General features: G+C 36.5%; 1 protein-coding gene across 6 annotated transcripts in view; it reads left to right on the forward strand.

The window, feature by feature from the left end:
* Positions 1-6,766, forward strand: part of LOC149803361 (uncharacterized) — a 102,836-nt gene extending 96,070 nt beyond the window's left edge. For 4 of the 6 annotated variants that reach the window (XM_089953062.1, XM_089953064.1, XM_089953061.1 and 1 more), the window contains exons 18-22: positions 1,224-1,268; positions 1,844-1,993; positions 4,373-4,554; positions 5,856-5,981; positions 6,563-6,766. In XM_089953062.1, the coding sequence (XP_089809188.1) occupies positions 1,224-1,268; positions 1,844-1,993; positions 4,373-4,554; positions 5,856-5,981; positions 6,563-6,664 (605 nt within the window). In that variant the 3' untranslated portion in view covers positions 6,665-6,766. The remainder of the gene's footprint in view (positions 1-1,223; positions 1,269-1,843; positions 1,994-4,372; positions 4,555-5,855; positions 5,982-6,562) is intronic. The other 2 variants (XM_089953065.1, XM_089953067.1) reach the window with 2 other exon arrangements.
* Positions 6,767-23,294: the final 16,528 nt, after the last annotated feature.

The raw sequence follows: 23,294 nt of genomic DNA on the forward strand, positions 1-23,294 counted from the left end.
ATCCTCCTTACTGCACTCAAAATGAAATAAGCATTAAATTCCATAGCGTCTTTTTGATAATTGCAATTGAAAGACTTCATATTTCTCCCATATTATGATTTCAAACATTCAATGACAGAAACAGAAACACATTTGCAGATGTCAACACGCGTCTCCCTAGCTTATTAAATCTCATGTATTTCATGTGGAATCGTCACATACAAATCCAATCGATAATCACGAAATTTCCTAGAATCGAGAAAAATACCAAATCTATTCATTCCAGATCAAATGGAAAAGTTGATGCAATGCACATTCATTCACAATATGACTCCAAATTTCAATTTTGACTAGACACGCCATTTACTTTCGTAAGTTATGTCGAGCGCGCGACTAAGTTCAGATTTATTTGGGCGGAGTTATGTGCGCAGTAATAATGTTGATTTGTGTAATGATGAATATGAACTTGTTTATTTAGTTTCGAATGCGGCATACATTCATTTACGTTGTTTCTTATAGCGTATTGTGTTTATATAATTAAACCTTAGGCAGAATATTAAAAAAATTATCATATAATAAAAAGGTTACTGTATTTGTATGGAAAAATATATAATCGTTTTTTCGGAAGGATATACTGCACTCCCAAGGGCGTGCAGTATTCCATCCCAAGGCTCGTTCATATTTTCCCATACAAATGCAGTAACCTATAAATATTAGTAGGTAAATTGTTTCAGATTAGAACCCATTTGATGCAAAACATCGTATACAAATGTTCAGTTTTGTGTTTAAGAATTCTACGTTTGGTTTTTTGGCAAGGGAGGGCGCATCTCGTCCATGGATACATGTAACTGATATCAATTTATTTTTTCCTATTTCGTCTCGACCCTTATATACATCTTTTTTCATGAAAGTGTTCTGTATTCATAATTTATTATTTAGTCAATTGATGGATTCATCATTGGCTTCCTGTCACCTTCATCAAAGCGATGACTGTGTATATCGAGTATATCGTCATATGATGATTTGTTTTATCTCTTTATTCCTTATGAAATTATTTTTAATTCATCTAGAACTTAATTGTACGATAAAAAAAGAAGACAATAATGAGCAAATCATTCCTTCTTCCCAAACACTAATACATACGAAATATGTACAACCCATGTGCAAGTTATTTTGGTCCCAGAATTTCTTATGCATTTCCAAACGCTAGATCGTACCGCAGCATATATTTTTTCATGTTGCAGCCACCTATCCTAATGCAGCAAGTGATCCTTGTTCGTGTTTCTCAGGTAAATTAGATATTATATTATCAACGAAAACAAAAACGATTAAAAAAAATAAACATGAGCGTAATATGATCAATATGACGGGTTGAAAGAATCAGAAATTATGCCTTTTGTTATAAAAAAGAAAGGTCAACGAACAATTTACCAAAAGTAGCGTATTGTGTCTAAAGATGTACATCAAAAATGAAGATGTGGACATTTCATTCTAAACTATAAAACTAGGTTTAGAAGTTTACCTGAAACATATACACCAAGCACCACCAGAATCAGATTCCACAAACATATGATCACGTGTACTTATATTACTTAAGACTTAACAGTCTAAGTAACACAAATCTCAGACTCTAAATTCCCTAAAGACTACGTTTTCTACTGCTTGCTCTCCATTCTTATTTCTTCATATACATCTTAAATATTCTTGACCTTACCATTTTATTCAGGTTTTCGTCATGGTGTTCCCTATGATACCATAACATAATGAAGCAGAATGTTTTCATGTTTAATTTCTAGCGTGTCACACTGATACTTTACATAGTAATAAAACTTAATTTCCAATTTATTCGCATAAAAACCTTTAGCATCGCCGTCGTCACAAAAATCTACCGTTTCGACAACCATGCCAACTCCAATGACGAACACAATGGTAATTACAATGACAACGACATCAGCTTCTATGACGACAACGAAACATAACCTTCATGTAAATACTACACCTGATGTGTTGCACGGTAAGAAATAGTAAAGCCTTTTTCGCCCATACACAACGTTTACAATTATAACTCGAAAACATCTCTTTCCCATATGTGCCTAAAATGTCTTCACGTAACACATAATGCAAGATCGTGATTATCATATAATATATTAATTACATTTCTTTGAAAAAACCTGCATCAAATGACACAATTTCTATATTACGGTAAAACTGGGATCAAACAATGCGCGTATCAAATTAACTGGGACGTGATAAAATATCTAAGTCCGTTCAATGACGTAGAACATGACACAATTTTATTTATCCAATTGTACATTCTTTCTCACAAAATTGGGAAAATACGGTTAAATTGCATCAATCTTTTCTCTAATGTTTTCTCGGATGTTAATAATTGTTCTTTGAAGGGTTGATTTCAGTTATATGTGCAACTGATTCACGTTCATTGACTAATACAGCCTGATGGAATCGTATCTTTTTCTTTTATCTAATATTACTGTAATGAAATTCATAATGACATTTATTTTCCCGATTTCCTGAACTTTACTCATTTTGTTTCCAAACATTCACGTCTACTGAGATCTTAACACTTAATATGGATAACTTCCTTTCAAGATGAATATTTAACATACTGACAACATACATCGCAACATGTATACCTTATATATGCGACTTTGGATTTGGGTTTCTAATTTCATATCATCGCCGGAACTTTTGTCGACATGTCCCCCTCCTCCTTCTTCTGTAGTACTACTATTACTACCAGAAAACGAATTGTTTATAACGAAATACATAAAAGAGCTAGACACTCTTTCGCTATGTCAAAATACGAATAAGCGTGTGTTCAAATAGACGAATAGGAAAAAGGAAAGCAACAAGATATGAAAAACCTTGTGTTGATAATAATCAAATGAGTGAAAGCAGAGCTACAACAAATTTGATGTGTTACGGAACATTCTAGCGGATATGAAACACAAGAGAAGGAAATTTTCACCTCAAAGATGACTAAGGTCTTCAATGCCATTGACTCTACCGACTAAGCCTACAACAGCGGCAGAAACTAGATCAGCAATGGGTCTTGGACATGGAAAAGGTTTAAGGCAGCTGATACAAAACCAACGGCTTTTATCAAGATACAACATACGACTCAGAAAAGACAAACAAAGAATATTAGTAACTAATTGTTTTAATTTAAAAATTCCCTTCTACATCTATTTTGTGAATTATCAATAATAAGTTAAACAAATCAAGACATTGTCATCACTTCGGTTTAATTATAGTCTCTTAAACATAAATCAAAATATTTCAAACACGTTGTTTCACAAATTCCTTTTTTATCGTATTAGTGTATTCTTGTGTGAAATGGGTTCTTCTGTCGTTTGTCTGTTTATTGAATATCATTCTTTTGCACCTTCTTTGCTCTCATTTATAATGTTTCAGAAGGAAGTGGATTCTTCTGGCTCATCTTTTACTGAAAGCTCATGTTTGTTCTTTTTCTTCAAATTTATTTTACGATCTTGATACCAAGACCTATATCTTTTCATTGACAATGATAGCATGCAATCGCTAGCAGTTCTGTTTGTTGACGTTGTGCATATATTTTAACCTAATGTCCCTTTTCGGAACAGATATAACACTGATCTTCACTTTTATCCCGTGAGGAGTAGTCTTGTGTCTTTCCATTGGTTTTGTTGGACGACTTGTATCTTCGAATCACTCTCTGTAAATGTTTTTGCTGCTTTTTCCACAAAATGAATGTATAACTGAATAATAGCGGCTCTGTACATTTAATGCGAAAGGTACCGTAATTCAATCAACATAAAACATCGCATCATTCCAATAAGAATCCAGCAACAAAGAGACCGAATTCTCTGTCATCTAATAAACTTATACAAGTTTTGGTAGTTGTTCACCTTTGCGATTTAGAAGAGGAAATGATTGCCCCATATCCAACACCATGATCAGTCTTTCCACGACCGGTTAGTCAAGATCATCCAAGAATTAAAATCATTAGGTAAACCCAGTGGAATATCTTAAAATTCAAATGACTCACAAAGATGGGTGCAGAAAAGTAGAACTACACCTTACAGAGAAATTTAAAGACTTCTAAATCCCATGTCCCTGAAGAGCAATTGATTACATTTATTAAAGACTTAATATAATGTTTGGAATCACTAGAAGGGTGAAAATATACTTTCCTAGCTTTCTTAATTCCGAAGAAAATGAAAGTTTCATTTCCAAAATTTGGCCGAATATTTTAAATGGGACGAAAATAAAATTTATGTATCTAATACATGGCTTATTATGTAAGATGTATTCGAATTGTTGTTTTTTTCGAAAATAAAACACTATTTTGTTTTCCAGATGTATACGTGGTTAACCAAGGCTTTATCATTAGTTTTCATTGCAGCAGTTCATATTTGCAACAAGACGTCAACGATTGTTGATACTTTACACAGCTTAACTATCACGCACCTTAATGCATCAGACTGTACAACAGGTGATCATGCCTCCACAGAGGCATTAGTCCTCAGTAACTGTAATGTTGGAACCACGGCCATGTGGATTAAAGGTGAAAATGTACGTATCCAAAACAAAATATGGAGCTTTTTCAGTACATCATAATTCTTTTTCAAAAGTTAAATTATAAACACTCAAAATTAATATACAACCATGAAAATAAACAGACGTAGGGGAAAAATAACAGCGACAGACATACATACATTTATACATACATACATACATACATACATACATACATGCATACATTATCATTCTGGGTATAAGTGGCGCCCATCAAGACCTTCGGTAGTCTCAGATTCGAAAAGGGAAGTATATAAGCAATTTGTAATGAGGTTCGTATTAGTTTCAAAACTATCTCAAGTTCAAATGTATTGAAATCAAATTCCGCAGATAACGACATTATCAGTAGACAATAATCTTGTTCCAACCCAGATTATATAACATATCATACACATTAATCATTTAGGAAATCCCGTATTACAGAGAAACAATGATATGAAAGAAAATATTTCTCGTCACTACCTTCAGATGCGTTTGTGAAATATATAGTTATATATTTGCATGTTTTTACCAACCTGAATGTATTTAAAGTATTTAAATTTTCCCGGGTATTTTGACACTTGTTCTGGAATACAAGCATGTTTAATGAAGAAAAATATTTTGCAATAGTTAATTTTCAGAAACTTTCGGATTTTGTTTTGAAATGTGTATTGTTTTATCTTTAATATACAATGGATAATATATAATATTTTAAGTATGAAATGTGCACGAAATTAAATTATATGAGGTTGTTTGTGTGTGCGTTTGTGATTAGGATTTGTAACGTTGCTTTAACAATTTTTCAGTCATATCCCTACGATGTCTGCTGTGTGTCAGTTTAAAGTTATGCCCAGCACTGGGGCACCAAGCCGCAGATATGTAGTATGATGTCCCACCCAGTCACATTATCCTGACACCATTCTGACCAGTCGTTACTCTAACCTCTCAATGTTGATCAGCAAGTTAGGCAGCTGTTAGTACCCTTTTTGTAAGTCTTTGGTATGAATCGGCCGGGGATCGAACCCACATTCTCCCGCTTCCGAAACGTACACTCTAAGCACTAGGCCACCGGAGCGGTTTTTCAGGTTGTAACTCGGTTTCAGTAAGATGTGCATGTAAAATAGCCAATTGGTATTGTATTTATAATCGGTTCTAATTTCAGAATTATAATATTCCATGTAATAGTATACTTCAAATCGATTTACTGTAACTTAACGTATAGTAATATATGTTCTTTCTGTGCAAAAATAAAAAACATAGGCTTATCTATATTTCATAACTCAACGAAAACTAACATGTAAGATGTTCGTTTTCCGCAGGTAATGGATATGTGTCATAGAATTCCACTATACGCACCAATTGCAACTTTCGATGCTTTAGGTATATATCGGCCAAATGGTGGAATGGCCGGAATTTTCTTGGGCTGTATCCAGGATGGTTTCAAGGTAATTTGTTATGCTCAGCTAACTTTTCTAGTACTTTCTGCGTTTCGACTCACGTAACAACGTGCTTTGGGTCAAAGCTTTCACAGCATTTATGACATTCAATGTAGCCACATTGCACACATAGACTCACACTATAATGATTATACCATGAAGGAGAAACAATTTCCTCTAATGGGAGTACCAATAATATTTAAAATCTAAACCGAAAATAACTGTAACTGCACTAACGAATCAATATCAACCAGGAAACTGGTTGGATAAACCTGTATGACTGCATGCTAGATTAGGTCAGCTCTACTTTTAAAATAAGGCTTCAGCGGAAGTGTTAATTGGGCATAACTTAACCAAAGTAGTAACAGTATGCATGGTAGTGTTTGTTACTTAACAAATAATATTTCAAATATGTTTCCTTAATTTAGGAGAATAGGACCCATGATACATTCTGAAAATACGCGATGACGTATTCAAATATATTTCAAAACATGAAGTCACATACACTAATGTTGATGTAATTGCAACATACCTCACGGGTTAATACTGCTGATTGTTATTATTATTATTATTATTATTATTATTTCTAGGTAGCTGCCCAGGACTGCAACCATGGAGTTTCTATACAACACATCACAAAGGGAGGAATATTCCTGAATGACCCGTCAAACTATTATATCATTAGATGGTGATACTCGGTTCCAAAGCAAATAGTTATTATGTCCGTTCCGTTGTGACACTCTGCTCAAAAGCAAGCAGCTATTATATCTGTGAAATAAAGCATCTCTTCATTCTTTCAGTGGAAGTGTTAATTGTCATTTTTTTAGAAATTCGTTTTGATTTAATCAGTATATCCGATCTTCGTTAGCTCATATCTACAAAATTTCGTTTGAAGGTGAACACTAACTGAAGAATCAGACCGGTGTTTTATACATATTTGAAACATGCAAGCCCAGTCGAAATCGCAACATGGCAAGTCCTAATATCTTATAATATACTGGAGAGATGCACATTTATCTTAACGGTCCTAAGTTATATACTGAACGTGCCAATGGTCTTCATTTAATAGATAATCACGAAGTTCCTGGATGACATAAATGGATTGAAAGTTGAGTATTTTAGACATTTTCTGGAATGCAATCAGCTACTGGGTTTTTAAATCCTTACATTTTGCTCAATATAATATTGAACATTACTCCAATCAGATAGGATATATAACTACTTGCATCTCAAAAGGTGATGCACCAGAGCAGCGTGGCAAATAAACGACGACCGAACTGCCGTCTAAAAAGGATCTTATTAAATTACACCAGGTTGCATCCTGATTGTTTAAAATCTATTTTTCCACATGACACAGTAAAATATCACATAGGATTTTGTAAAATGTCGAAATTTAAATATTATTGAACCTTAAAGTTGAATGCATTGAGCATGTAAAATTTTATCATATTTAAGCCAGAAATTGTTTTATGACGGGTCACTTCGACCTTTCTTCTTTTCTCCCAATGTCACTGTTAAATTTGAAAAGCCAGCATCTACGAATCATTGAGATTTGACCGGGGCATCGCAACGCTGTCTTGACAAACTAAACATCTGAGCTACCAACCATAACCGCTTGATAGGAACCCATGTCAAATAGTCATTTTCAAAGGGAAGTTGATTGCGGAGTAGGTCAGAGATTCTAGACTATCCAAAGTCTGACGAAATAAATGAAGATTTAGGAACCGATAGATACGATTGGTCAGAGTCAATTATGTTGTACACTTTGGAAGTAATGTGAATTTAAAGTGACTACCTTGGACGAAATTCGTTTGTCCGAAAATTCCTGAGAGAGGAGAAGTTTGGCTTTGAGGAAACCTAAAAGGAATAGTGCCATCCTCCTTAAACAAGAAAGGGGACAGGTGACTGTCCTGAAAGAAAAGACAGTTATTAGTGCTAGGACGGACAATTTCTGAAAGGGAATAACATTAAGGTACGCAATTTTATTTTTTCACGTAATTTTCCATTTTTGATTATTTGTTTTATGCAAAAGTACTTGATATGACTAGGATCGATATTATCCATTGTTTATTCCATTTCAGCGAAATCTGTTAATGCTAGAGTTGTTATGCAATTTATCTCTTTAATTTTGCAGTTGCTATTTCATTGATAGAATTGATAGAATTGACGGATTGCATGCGAGGTAATTTTCTTTCTTTGTTAGGACGATACTGATTATCGAGAGTTATCGACAATCTCATATTAATATCTGATTTTGTTGAGTTTAAATAATCTTGTAGGTTAAGGATTGGTGTGAGCTAGAATTTTGTGAATTTTATGAAACATCAATCAAGCATGTGCTAGCATAGGTAAAGTAATACGGTAATGTTAGATACACCGCTATCTTGTTAATTTAACGTTGCTGTGGAGCAAGAGTAATGGGCTTCAGAATTAGGTCAGAATTGATGTTGTGATTGGATGGCTAGGCATGCTCCTGAGTAACGTAAGTGCGGGAATTAGTTTCGAATATCAAGTTATCGGCATAGAAATTTTGCGGTTGTTTTGTCTTTTATGGACACAGCTTTCTGTGAGAGAAGGGAGAGTCCGAAAACGGAAGTTCGGAAAGAGATGACGTGTTCAGAATAAAAGACTTGGAAGTCCAGAAAGAGATTAAGCGTTCAGAATTGGAAGACTAGAGAGAATAACAAGACGTGTTACACGGGTCACGAGAGGAATGTGATGCAATCAGTCGTAGACATTAGGCTTTTTTCAACATTCGTTATTATGATGAAATAAATCCAAAAATAGACACTGCTATTTCATTATGTTGACATAACCTCATTTGAATCGGAGTTGCCGCTAGTAATTGTTATTTATTAAATTTTGTTATTTTTCTTGTCTAAGGGGGATCGTATTGCATTATTTCTTCCCAACAGTCTTGCTTTGTTCTCTGTTGATGTTCTATCTATCCACTCACTCCGGGCTATAAAATCGAGGGAGGTCGTCCCCTGGACAACGCCAGCCAAATCCAATTAACCATTCCTCTTACTAAGAGGTCGACGTTACAGATTTATTAATGGCTTAAGTATGTTAGAATTGTCTTCGGATTGTGTATAATGGAATGTTTTGTATTTTAAAAATATACCAGGTCTACTTCTATGATAGACTTTGAGACTGCACACAGTTCTATGTAGTGGTCATAAAAATAATTTTCATTTAAAAATTTGAAATAAAGGCACTCTTCAATAAAATAATAGTGGGTAAGAAAATCACATGTATAAATGATTTTGTAACGGAAATCGAGGGAACAGCTGAATTTAATATAATTTTAAACATGTGTAAATTCCATATATATTTCTTGACTACACTAGTATTCTAAATGTTATTAAAGATTACCAAAAAATGAATATTGTATCTCTTTCAAACTTAAGGTATCCAATAATAAAACCAAAACTGCAGTTTTTATTGCAAGATAAGACATTGACATTGGACAACACACAACCTCTAGTTGTTGGGTGAGATGAGAAGTTTAATATAGTGTACTACACTGAATTGAAGAAAGATTCTCGCTCTTCCATCCAAAATTACTAAAGCCTTAGATTGCTTCTATTAAGAGCTATGACTAAATGCTAATATGATTTCTAGAAAGAATAATTACTTTAATTCTTAGATTACTTCCAATAAGAATGAAAACAAAAGACTTATATGATTGCTAGTAGGATTTGTTACTAAATGTTTAGATGATGTCTAGTAAGATTTATTACTAAAGGCAAATGCTGTATAATGCTTTGCCTTGTCTGAGTAATACCCAGCAAATTTAGCATAGTTACTTAAGCAATAAAAGTTTGTCATTAGAAGAAGAAACATTTCGTCACACTTTAGTAAGTATAGTTGCTCAATACATATACAAAATATAATTTAAGCAAAGCTACTTTAGTGAGGAAATAGCTTCGGTAAAACCAAAACCTGCTATTACCACTGATGTTTAGGAACAAAATGTATCAATAAAACTACAATTTACCATTAGGATACAACTATGAGAGCACATATTCAGTTTCCGGAATCGAAAGGCAACATTATGTATTAATGTGATCATATGTTAATGTATCATGTTAAAATATTCATTGGGTCTGTATTTCACTTAAACTGTTCCAGTTGCCTAAGAGGTTAAGAGTCTTCATCGGATACGGGAGGTCGCGGGTTCCAACACCGGTCCAGTTCTACCAATGACTTACAAAAATGGTACTAACAGCTACCTCACTTGGTGGTCAGCATTAAGAGGTTAGTTTCAGAATTTATCGGGCTGAAGTCAGGATAAGGCTACTACTGACGAAATAATGATACATGTCTCCGACAAGAAGCCCAGTCTCGGGCTTAAACAATAGGTAGCTGTTAAGTTGTTTTTTTTAATTATATGTAGTAATACTCTTCAAGGAAAACGTATAGATTAGAGATTACTAGGATTGGTCACATGTTACTTAAAGTTTCGCACATGCGATACAATGCAGTTCGATGTGTCTACATACATAACTTTAATTCAAATATTCTGTCTCTCACCCTCTAAGTCATCGGGTTAATGAAAAATCTCATCACATTTTGAAACGTATGATTCGATCATATTGTCCTAATACCGAAAAGGACTGATATTCATTTACAGTTGTTTATTGTTAGTGAATCAGTTCAAGAATCATCAGGTTTTTGTCCTTTTGAACTAATTTTTATGAACATACTTTCAGTAGACTATTACTTCAATAAATACTTCTACAACTGAAAACAATTATCTTCTTGACAGTGTCTCTGATTTCATAAAAAGGTTGTAAAAAGCTTTTGAAGTTGCAAGAAATGATATTCACTCTATTCAAAAGTAAAATTATGGTATGACAAAGAAAGAAGTTTCCATCCTGGTGACAGAGTTCTGGTTTTCTTGCCCTTACCTCTAAATCCTCTTGAGGCAAGGTGTTTTGCTACATATACAGTTGAAAGAAGGTAAGTAAATTAAATTATATCCTTAACACCCATGGAAGGCGAAAAATCAACAACATTGCCATATACAAATGTTGATAGCCCTGTAAATCATGCGGTCAATTTGGTTGAACCTGTCCCACACTGTGAGGATTTCAGCTATGGAATATAATCGGACTCTAGTGACTTTGGTGTAATTTATCATCGGAATTCAGAAATATTGATTAAACTACACCAGAAACGTTTACATTTGCGGGCTACAAGAAAATAGTGAACAATTACAGCTACTATTAGAATATTATAACTTGTGAAGCATCATCCTTACAGGATGAACCCTCTTAAACAAAGACATTTGTAAAAACAAATTGAGGATTTGCTGTATAATTATTTCATAGAACCAGGCCAAAGTAACTGGAGTTCACCATGAAGTCTTGTGCCGCAACCAGATAATACTTCCACATGTGCACCTACTACAGAAAAGCGAATAGTGTGACAAAATCGGATTCATTTCCATTGCAAAGAATCGAAGACGGTATTAGCAAAATCGAAAATGTAAAATATGTCACCAAATTTGACCTTTTGAAAAGCTTTTGTCAAATTCCACTCGCAGAAATCAAAACGAAAATTTCGGCATTCGTAATTCCAGATGGGCTTAATCAATACAACGTAATGTCGTTTGTGATGAAAGGTTTGCCTAGAACTTCCAAACCTTTAATGAACATGATTACCTCTAGTTAGTTAATTGTGGCGTTTACAACAATGACGTCATCTGCAATGACACCTGCAAAGATCACTTGGAGACCATTCGAAAATAGTTTGATAGATTCACTGAATCAAATCTGAGAATTGGTTTAGGTAAAAGAGGATTTGTGGTACTCTTATCACATTTCTAGGACATATCGTGGGGCAATGAAAAGTTCATTAGCCAGATGAAAACAAAAGCCAGAGATTATTAAGAAAGAGTCAATTGTTGCAGGAATACATTATCAGGCACGTCAAGGGAAGATATAATCTAACTGCGGATGCACTTTCAGTGTACAGAGTGTTATATTGCTTCATGTATACGTTAAGCCGTTCGTAGTATATTATCGTTTATAATTTTAATCACATGTATATTTAATAATATGTAAAAAAAAGTTTTATTGTATAAATCTTTCTTTTTCTTTATGAAGGGAGGTTATATGCATATTTCATTTGTATTATTGTTTGCATTTTTAATGGCTGTGTTATGTACATCTGTATTTCGTATTTTATTCGTGAGATATCAAATTCATAGTTTACCTTACAGGTCTCATTTCTTTTAAACTAAAATGTTCTCTATGAGTGTGGATTAAATATTCAGATCGTTATTAATTTAAACTTAGTTACCTGAATTTGAGCTAAATGATACAGTTTTGACTTTGACGTTAGAATCTTCTACAATCGAAAATTCCATTAAGTAACTTAGTATTTCCAGGAAATGATAATTACGATCTGGGTCAAGTACCTAGTCATCTGCATCCCGTCTGGTAAATAAAGCTGCAACTACCTTCTTCTAGCTAGATAGGTCTTGAGGAATGTCTTGTACCTCGCCACAATATAACCCAGCTCTGTTACCACTGTCCTTCGACACCGTATATTTTGCCGTCCACAGTTACTCTTACCAGCTGGTGTCCAACTGCGGTCTACCTTGGGTATCCTTTTTTGCTGCATAATCCCGTGCATCTTGTTACCTCCCTACCTATCCCAAATATTCACTTTGGAAATCGTGTTTGGCCAATATATGTTGCATAGTTTACGGAGGGAACTTTTGTTAATGATTTTACTTTGTTTATATCTGTTTTCACTACTCTCCAACAATCGGACCCATAAAAATGTACCGACTTTACGATGCTGTTGTAAAGTCTGATCTTTGTCTTAAGGCTATAGGTCACGTAGAGTGGTATATAGTCTTGTTTGTCTAAACATTACTCATTCTTGCCTTAATACATGAATCAGAATGAAGCTTAATTTTGTGTTCAATGTTTCACTTGGGTAGATTTATTAAATCTAATATTTATTCACTGGATATACAAAGTACTCATCAATAGTATTCTGCTCACAAAACTACTAATAAATTAACCGGAGTATGAACGCGTATGGGGACAGGGTGTATTTTTAACGCAGCTTTGAAAATCTTAGTCATAATTCTACGATCTCTGGAGAATGGTAGTTTACATCGATATCTAGCACTGGGGTATCATGCCGCAGACATGTAGCATGATGTCTTACTTAGTCGCATTATCCTGACACCAGTCCACCCAGTTGTAACATTAACACCTTAATGCTGAGCAACAAGCTAGGCAGCTGTTATTGGAATTTCATAAGTCTAAGATATGACTCGGCTATGTTTTGTATCAGCTGCCTCCGGCATCCAAGGTGGACACTTTAGCCACTTAGACCAGCGGATTAATTGCACATTAATTGAATTTTCAGATAATTACATCAAGATTTGTCAAGAATATGTTGTAAATATTTTGCCATCTGAACGACTGTGTCCGAAAAAATGTACGTATTGGCTTTAGCGAGGAATGAAAACAGTGTTAGTAATATGTTACTTCTTGTAAAACAAAACTTGTATTTGTTCACCATCATATATAATAGGATTGTAAGAAATATTCACATCCGAATGTTTGGCACCAACGAATATACAATAATTGGTAACAGAGAGAGAGCCACTGCCTTTCATCCTAGATATGTAGTAAAGACGGACAGGGATAATTAACATGGGTAAGATTTATAAAAATTTTCTCCTATTCAGTTTTTTGGATTAACTTATTCAATGACGAAAACATAATTTGGAGAAGGTTAAGATGCCTTGTTCATTGAAATGAGCAGAATATCCAAACGTGGGTTGTAAATGTTTTCAATCTCTCTAAGGATTGAGCATCTAACAAAGAGTATTAAGATAAATTGGGTATTAAAGGAATACTATAGACTAAAGGAAATTAATATGCTTTTCAACATCATAAATGATGAATAATTTAAGCGGGGGCCAAGTTTGGCGCTTCTGTCCAAAAGGAGCCTAAGGAACCCACTTCCCCCAATCCTTCTACGGATTTGCTCACAAGTAAATACCATGTGGGTCAGAAAGTATACTCGTTCGCAACAAACCTTGCTTGGTCTGTCTGGGTCATCAATTAGAAGCAAATCATTAAAACTATGAATTAAAAAATATTAATGATGTTATATCATGAATGGAAAAAAATGATTATTTCTTAAATTATCAGAGGAAATATGTCCACAAGCTAACATTGCTAGATGCATGCATTACCTATTCTTAGAGACGGATGTCATAAAGCTTGTGCAGGATGCGGTATTGATGTAAAGGTTCAATATACGTTTTGTAAAAAATGTGATGTTCATAAGGTAAGCTGAAATATATGGAATGACGTAAGTAAATTAGCTCTTCCAAGAAATTTACTTCAGGAATTACAGATATATTGCGTTGCCAACAGTGACTTAAAACATTTTATGAACGCTTCACGTGAACATGACCTCAAAGAGTGTAGACGAAGCCACTGTTATACACCGTGGCCCAACAAAATTAAGTAGCAGCACTTAAATGAGCCATTAAACCACCAATTTTTGTCAGCACAATCACCGGTGAAATGTTCTACAGTTTACAGCAATATCAGAAACGGTAAAGAATTATCAACCAGGACAACGTACGAACACGCTTGGGATCCTAAGTTAAAATTTCCATAGCGATGTTTACCATGATTTAAAAATATTACCACGGGCAACTCAGTGTCAGCTTAAGGCGACGCGTTCTAGTATAAAATATCTTCACGAAAGCAACACAAACATCTCAGTTTCTCTCTAAAGGTATCATTCTGGAGGTAATCGCATACAAAATATATCCGTGACAATCAAAGGGAAAACACATGCAAATAACCTTGTGCGAAGTGACATCGTGCATACTGAAGCAAACGCCGTTAACCTGGCGCTCAAATGGAAAACATGGCGTCCTGGTTGCCCAATCACGGAACACATCTCACAAGGATAAATACATAGTATCCTACGTGTGTCTTGATCATCGACGATTGCAAAAAATGACAAAATTTAGCATATGTTGTGGTGACCAGGGCATAATATATGTTACAGCTCAGCAGTGTTGTTCTATAGAATAAACATCTGCTCGACACGTCTCCGAAACAAATCCTTAACCTAATTGCAAACGAATAGTCTTACATTGACGAAAAACACAACCGCATTTGTGATGAGACTATTGGTGCCATTCCTACGTTTACGCGTCATCACGTTATCATTGTGTCAGAAGTAACGTTGAGTTTACATGCAATCACGCCGTGATGGATTTACACATTAGCAGCTCCAGTTTACAATAAACCGTATTGATACTATAATCAACAAGGTCATCAACTTAGCATTGTCATCCTGACATTTCTTGAATAAATCGTGGTATCACCGCTCGTAACTGATGGGCCGGCGATTTTCTTTATTAATCGTTTACTAGGAGGCAATTGTGTATCTGACGGTATTACCTGTAATTCAGCACGGACAAAGCGCATTGATGACCGTTCACGAGACAGTGTATTCCAAGCGTATTACAAGGACATGATACAAGTGAGGTTTAATGCGTGTTCTGACTCTAGACAAAACCTGTACTCTCCTAGCTCCATCTTGGAGTTGTCCAGATGCGTACAAATATCTTACAACGACGTCAGGGACAATTTTAGGTTGATTTAACTTGGTCATTAATAGGTTCTAATATTTATTTTCTTTTACTGCGTCAGCGGGCTTAAACACGGTCGTGCGTGTGATTGCATTATTTAACACAACCAAGGTGGCAGAAAGTTTTCTTTAGCCATTCATTTTGCGAGTTTAAGCTGGAATCGCTCCACACAGTCCATGACTAATTTTATACTGGTGTTAATTCATCAACGTGCTCACCGTCTTGATAACTTCTTTGCCAGGAACTTCTTATAGAAGTTTTGGCCATCTTTGTGAACCTTCCTCATTTACATATATTTAATCTTTCTTTTACCTTTTCATCGGTCCCAAATTTTTGTATCTGCTGCCAAAATCAAAGACCGTTAAGGTGTATTTGTAAATCAACCGTATATTAGATCATGTGGAATAAATGAAATATCATTATGGTGAATTTCGTTGACCACGAGACGATCAATCATATAATGGCGTACTTTGTTATTTTATCGTCACTACCACCAAAGCGAACACCGACCTTCAAATTACGCCTGACGTTCATCACTTCGATTCCGATCTCATTAGCACGTGCACGACGAGGTAACGTTAGCTCAACGAGAAATGTCCCTCTGAAAGATTTGCACATATCAGGCAAAACACGCCGACGTCTTGTACGACTCACAACGTCACTCACACGTTCCTAAAGTGATTCGTTAAACGTTAAAGGTGTGCAACTCGAATGAAACGCACAAGTTAAGACATATTTAACACAGTGGGGGGGGGGGGGGGGGGCGGGAGGCGACATGATCTGGAATCAGCTTAAAAACGTTTTCTCAAACACACACTTAACTATGCATTAGTTTGTCACAGATGATTTCACAAACACGCCTGGACGTTACCATGTTGGACTGCAAACATTCTAACGTATCCGCATAATAAAATAAATGTCAGATCAACTACATATTCGTTGCGACTTTATTATCGCACGCGGTGACTTCGCGAGATTCAGCCCGAAAAGAGCAAACCGAGTGTTTCACAGAGACCTCTGTCCAGTTAATCAAACCCACAGAAATAAATCACTGCGATAACTGCCGCTACGGTCACCCCTACGAAGAAACTAAACGGGCCTCTCCCGTGATGATAGGAACAGTGAAAGAACCTTGTAAGATTGTGAAAACATCCACTCGGTTCAAGACGGTCAAAAAGCCATGCGGACGACAGTGGAAATAATTGGAAATTTAGAGCAGCAAGCTGAAGTCTGGCCCTGATATACCAATACTACCTTTCATGCAATCATTTAATGATGAAGAGTGCCAAATGATTCTTAAAGACACAGTTTAATTTGCTTCGACTCAGAACACAGAACGGTTGTCACATATGCTACCGGGGAACATGAAAAAATTTAGGCCTAATCTCTAGCCAAACCAGATTTACAGAGAAATGACCGGCAAGAAAAAAGGAAGTTACAAAGACTGAAACTGTCAACAACTAATGATTATCAGTGACAGCCAGTGAGGTTGGTACGGTTTTCACCGAGTAATAGTGAATCGAACAATAGTAGATGAGTGTCTCAGCCCGGACGACCTGCCTACACAGTTACAATGTTTAGCTGGGTAAGAGCCGGCAATACATTCAAAACAGTGATCAACGAAGTAGCATTTATTTGCCGACAATTACTTGTCCAGGCCATAACGGGCCATGCCACATATAGGAGTCTCATGGAGATATTTGTAGTTAGTCATGAACGCCACCCCTGCCGTTGTATAAACCGCCCACACAAAATCACGAGACTTCTGTCCTGTGCCATCCCCTTGACCTTGATCCAGGTGTGACCCAGCTTAGTAATGTCCGCCTCAAGGTAACGTCGGCAGTTGTTTCTTGGTCTGACCCTTCGCCGTTTGCTTGAGGGTTCCACCTCAATGACCGTCTTTTAATGTTGGTTCGCGGCTTGCGTAGGGTGTATCCTAGCCATCCCCACCTTCTCTTCATGATCTTGTCTTCGACCGGAAGCTGATATTTTCTATGCCACAGGTTGTCATGCTGATTCTGTCTGGGCTGCGGATCTGGAGAATTATTCTTAGGCAGCTGTTGATGAAGTTCTGAACTTTCTTTACGGTTGATTTGGTGGTTCTCCACTATTAAGTAGGACAGACTTCACGTCGGAGTTAAGCAACCTGAACTTGGTAGTCAAATTTTTTTTATTTGGAGCTCCAGATGTTCTTGAGCTGTATGAATGATGCTCTCACCTTTCCTATCCATGCCGTGACGTCTGCGTCTGTGCCATCATGCTGACTGGTAATGCTACCCAAGTATGTGAAGGACTATTCTTCTTCCAGGGGACTTCCATGTAATGTGACTTGGTTGTTACCAACATAATTGATCTTGAGGATCTTGGTCTTGTCTTTGTGGATGTTGAGGTCAACTTGTGTTGATGTGGCTGCAGGTACGTCCATCTTGTCCTGCATTTGCTGCTGACTGTGAGACAAAACCTCTAGGTCATTGGCAAAGTCCAGTTCCTCAAATTGACTCCACAATGTCCACTGGATCCCATTTCTCCGCCCAATGAATTGCGAGAAGGAAGAGAAGCGGCGACAGCAAACAGCGAAGGAAGCTGTCTGTGTGTTGTCCTGCAGGAATGACTCTGCAGAATATTCCGTTCTAAGCGTTCTTGATCAGGTTTACCAGTTTGTTTGGGATGCCGTAGTGGCGAAGAAGTTTCCAGAGTGTCTCTCCGTCCACGCTGTCTAAAGCCTTTTCGTAATCGACAACGTTGATGTAGCGCGAAGAACTCCACTCAAACGATTGTTCGACTGCGATGGTATTTGGCCCCTACATGATCTATTCTGCCAGAAGCTCGCTTGCTCGACTCGTAACTGTGGGTCGACGGCCTCCTTCATGCTCTCCAAACAACCGGTTGAAGTTATTCCCTATTAGTTGGATCAATTGTGAGGTCGCCTTTCTTGTGGCTTATGATGAGGTATCCTCCTTCCAGTCAGTCAGTATTTATTCTTCCTCTCAGATCTTGTCAAAGAGGAGGTATAGCATTTTCACTGAAGCCTCCATGTCTGTTCTGAAGGCTTCTGCTGCGATGTCATCAAGTCCAGTTGCCTTGCCGTTCTCCATCGGGGTGATGGCTTTCCTGATGTCGTCTCTTGTGGGGTTGTTACAGCTGATGAGATTTTCCTTCGCTTGGTGGATTTCTGCGGATTTAATGGTGCATATACGAGTGGTACTTGTACGTGTAATTAATTAACTCCCGCCTGCTTATGCTACATATAATGGAAATGCATTAGTAACGTCCTCGCGGAACTATGTTCAGAGGATCGGCAATCTTATTGGCAAATTTAGCTACATTTACTAAACAAGTTGCTTTGCGCTTCGTTGACGTTGTAAATTCACTTGTGATAGACAATATGATCACATGCCGATCAAGAATTTCCGCGCTTTCTTACCGCTGAGAGAGGCCTGCGCAGGGACTACACAACCGTTAATCGAATCAAGCGGCTATCAGTAAAGTTATCAACGAAGCCGTAATGAATCGAACACGCAACTTACAGGCTAATACTATTTTTAATCTAGAGTTGGACAGTGAACTTTCCCTATGCAAACTGCGTAAACGAGGACGGGATGGCGACACATCATCAGCTAAAACGTTACGACTTCGAAGATATCAAAGAAAAATCAAAGAAGTTTACGACTTGACATGGAAAAACTAGTGATGGTCGATCACAACAAATGAGATTCAGGTGCTCCTAATTAAAAGCAGCGAATACAAATGCATCTTTATGATACACGTCGCTATTATCTGTCAAGTGAAGGTTTCATCGAGGTTGTATGTCGACTCGACAAATAAGAAAATACCTCACGCTCAGCTCGAGATTGAGTTGGTTTTGGCAAAATCGGCATCATGACGTTGTTCATGAGCGCCATATATTTGCTGACGGCAAAGAAATTGAAACCAGTTTCGACAATGTTGACTATCCCATCACAATATTGAGACTAAACAGTCTGTGGTTGACATTTACCTTAAAGCACGATTAAACACCGTATCGGAATAAAGAAGTGTCCCGGCAATTGTGTCTTGAAAATTGCTACGTTCGAATTGTTTTGTGACGAAACTATTAGTTGATGCTTTATTTGCACATTAGGCTTTATACGCTACAAACATTCTCAGTGACGTCGTGGCCAGTCAGCTTCTAGAAACAAGACAATTGATCGCGAACCAATGTGAAGTATTGCTGAGATGTGTGTAGAGATCACTATTAGGGCTACATATGTTGCAGTTATGAAATACTCAAGTGAAGCATATACTTTGGGCTCAACATTTGTAACGGGGAGTAACGTGGAAGCCATTTGCGTCGGAAATTGCTGAGACGGTTGGCAGCAATTCCAGCTATTTTAGCCGAGGTGGCCCCGGCTATCGCTAGAGCTGCTGTGTTAGAGAATATCGGAACTGCCTCTGAAATGACATTTAAAATGGTTGTTGGAAGCGAGCTAAACGAAAGGAGCGGGGTCTGGCTGCCAGTAACCAGGTAAAGTCGGCTTGTCTGAGAACAAGGACTTCGAGTATTATCTTGATGAACGCGACGTTGTTGATTTGCTTCAATTCATCCTGGGAAGTTAATCTTCTCGACTTAAATACTTCATGTGATTTTATATGCGAGATATGATACCAGAGAGGCCTGAAACTGGAATTATAAACTTGGATTATGCACGGAATCATGGTACACATTGAGTCATCGGCATTTGGGCCGCGCAGCTGCTTATTTCGATTCATATGGATTTGTACCACTAGTATACCGGCGAAGACCAGATACAAACAAAATACCTTTATGACTTAGCAACGTTACGCACTGCGGGTAAAGTCAATGACGCCCACGCGATTTATTTCGTCATGTTAAATATGTTATTAAATATAATCTGACTGGCAGCCAACCAAATATTCTTTTAAGCCTGATCAAAAATGCATTTAACGGGTAATATTTTGGTCGGATTTGTTGCCAGCTTTTAAAAAAATACATTTTAACGTCAACATTGGCGTTGATGATATTTAGCGAATTCGTCATATTTTTCTAGAAGAACAAACAAATACATCCTTTGAGGCAAATATAGCTTTTAATACTACTAGGTATTTCACTGCATTTTACTCCCTCGATTGACGTTAGAGCACGCGATGGTAACTTAGAAAATGTTCATTTTACTTATTGCATGAAATTAGTCTGTCAGAGAAACAAATACACGACGAAGCAAACAATTGCGTCGCCATTTATCAACTGATTCAAACGCCTTACAGTAAAGATTTCTGATTCTGATGTGGGTTTTTTTCTAGTATATTTTATTGTTGAATGGCCTGCTGACCGTTAGTTCTTCTCTGCATTAGTCTTGCTATACGCCGTTCTACCATTTCTTCCACCGTGTTGTGTTACGACTCAGAGGCCTTAGAAAAAAGTAGCAGAAAGGGGCGAAAGCCAAAACATTTGTAAAATTTAACAAATAATTAATTTCCCTAGAACGCAAAGTGAAAAAATATAAGTAACTTACGATCTTGCGAATTCAATCCCAAATAATCCTACAATTTCTATCATAAGTCTTAATGATTAAGGTTCTGAATACACTTTAGTGGTATTGCAAAATAAATCAGCGCTTTAAGTGTTGATATGCCTGTGATGGCTTGAGTAGTAATGATGTGCCAACAGTCTGTCATTTAATCACAATAATATTATCCAAAAATATATCCTTATTTGAATTTCACTACAAGTCCCAGTCTCTATTTCCAAGAACATTATTTCAGACTAAGACTTTATATTTCCAGTGAAAAAATAATTTGCAAAAGATGAATTCTAACCCAATTGAAATGTTAGACATACAGTAAGACTCTCCTCCAGATGTTATTGCTGGAATATATAATTATTTCCATTCATCAATATTTTATACTCCTCTGCCTGTTATAGATCACAATTAGCATTTTCTAAAACACTATTACCTGACGGAAAATTGATTCGAAAAAGTTTCCGAATGTTTCCAAGATACAATCTTAGTTATATGTAGTAGGTCCGCTACTAAAAGTATAATAAAGAACATGGCAAACACAATGTAATTTACTCAGTTTAAGATAATAATCCTAATATTTATCATTCAGTCAGAGTAGGTAAACAATGTAGTTCACACAAATATCACTTATTTTGGACAAGGTCAGCTATACAATTTTACATTACCCCCCAAAACAATAAAGGTAACAAACAATGGAAATTAAATATACATAAGAGTTGGTTAAGCTCGTTTTCAGCCACCGTGGGTATGGAAACGTTGTCGATGTCAAACATTTTTTACGCAATGTGCCAACGATGTTATCAATGATAATTTACTCTCGAGGTATATCCGCCGAAATCTTATAAAATTATTATTGCAAGCAGATTCTTTACTAAGACATTTGCGAAATATCTATGATATGGGTTGGGGCAGCTGTCGCTTTTTGAACATGTTCCAAATTAGAACTACGTGATAGTTTTTGGCAACAAAAATAGTAATTGGCACCACGGTGACAACCATCACGACCGATGTCAGTCAACCATTATGGCTGATGTCCCATCCTCCCCTCCCCCGCCTCTGTGCAACTTTGCATGATACAAATTCTCTTCAAACTTAGTAACTTATAGTGACAATACGTCCTCAAAGAGTGATTTCAGAGTAATTCCACCAAGCTGATTTTATATGAGATTTTATATCGCACTTAACCTCCTGCCATTATATCAGGTACTATTGTTGTGGTAATATTATTGGCAATATTAGTAGGACAGAATGGATTAAGTAAGGTCTAATAATACCTAAAGATATTCTACAGATGAAATTTCAGATATCTATACAGGTTCATATCTTCATTTACTCTTTTATAATTGGTTCTTATCAGGTTCAATACAAATAATGTTATGAATATGGTAAAACCATAAATTCGATATTACATTTTATTATCGTCATATCATCCATAATGTTTGCTTGCATCGCAAGCTTATGAGTATTTTCATTTGGTGTTCGTAATAGTGCGCAATATTGCATCTATACGCATGATGATGTACGTAAATTCTTAGGATAGAACATTCCATTAAGTGACAGAGTATTTCCAAAAAATGGTAATTGCGATCTAGATCAAGTAGTTAGTCTTCTTCATCCCGTCTGGGATATAGGACTGCAACTACCTTCCTCTAGTTAAATCGGCTTTGAGAAATGGCATGTACCTCGTCCCAGGGAAGTCCCATCTCTTCCAGCTTGGTCATCAATGTCCTTCGCCAGGTTATCCTTGTCCGTCTACATTTACGCTAACCAGCTGGTATCCACCTGAGGGCTTCTTTGGGTATCCGTTTTTGGGCATCATCATTACGTGCCCGAGCTATTTATTTCCGTTTTGATCTCCATGGACGTACCGTTACCTTTAGTATTAATATATAGGTTCACATTGGTGATCTTGTTTAGCCAACAAATGTTGCGGAGGCAACTATTGTGAAACGATTTTACTTTGTTCATGTCTGTCTTCACTACTCTCCAAAACTCGGAGCCGTACAAAAGTACCGACTCTACGTTGCTTTTGTAAAGTCTGATCTTTGGCTTGAGGGTATATGTCACGTAGAGTGGAAATTAATCTTGTTTATCTAAATATGATTCGTTCTTGCCTTAATATGTGAACCAGAGCGAATGTTGTTG

This window comes from Sinohyriopsis cumingii, chromosome 3 (genome assembly GCF_028554795.1).
Source record: "Sinohyriopsis cumingii isolate HCF-2022 chromosome 3, ASM2855479v2, whole genome shotgun sequence".
Taxonomy (NCBI): domain Eukaryota; kingdom Metazoa; phylum Mollusca; class Bivalvia; order Unionida; family Unionidae; genus Sinohyriopsis; species Sinohyriopsis cumingii.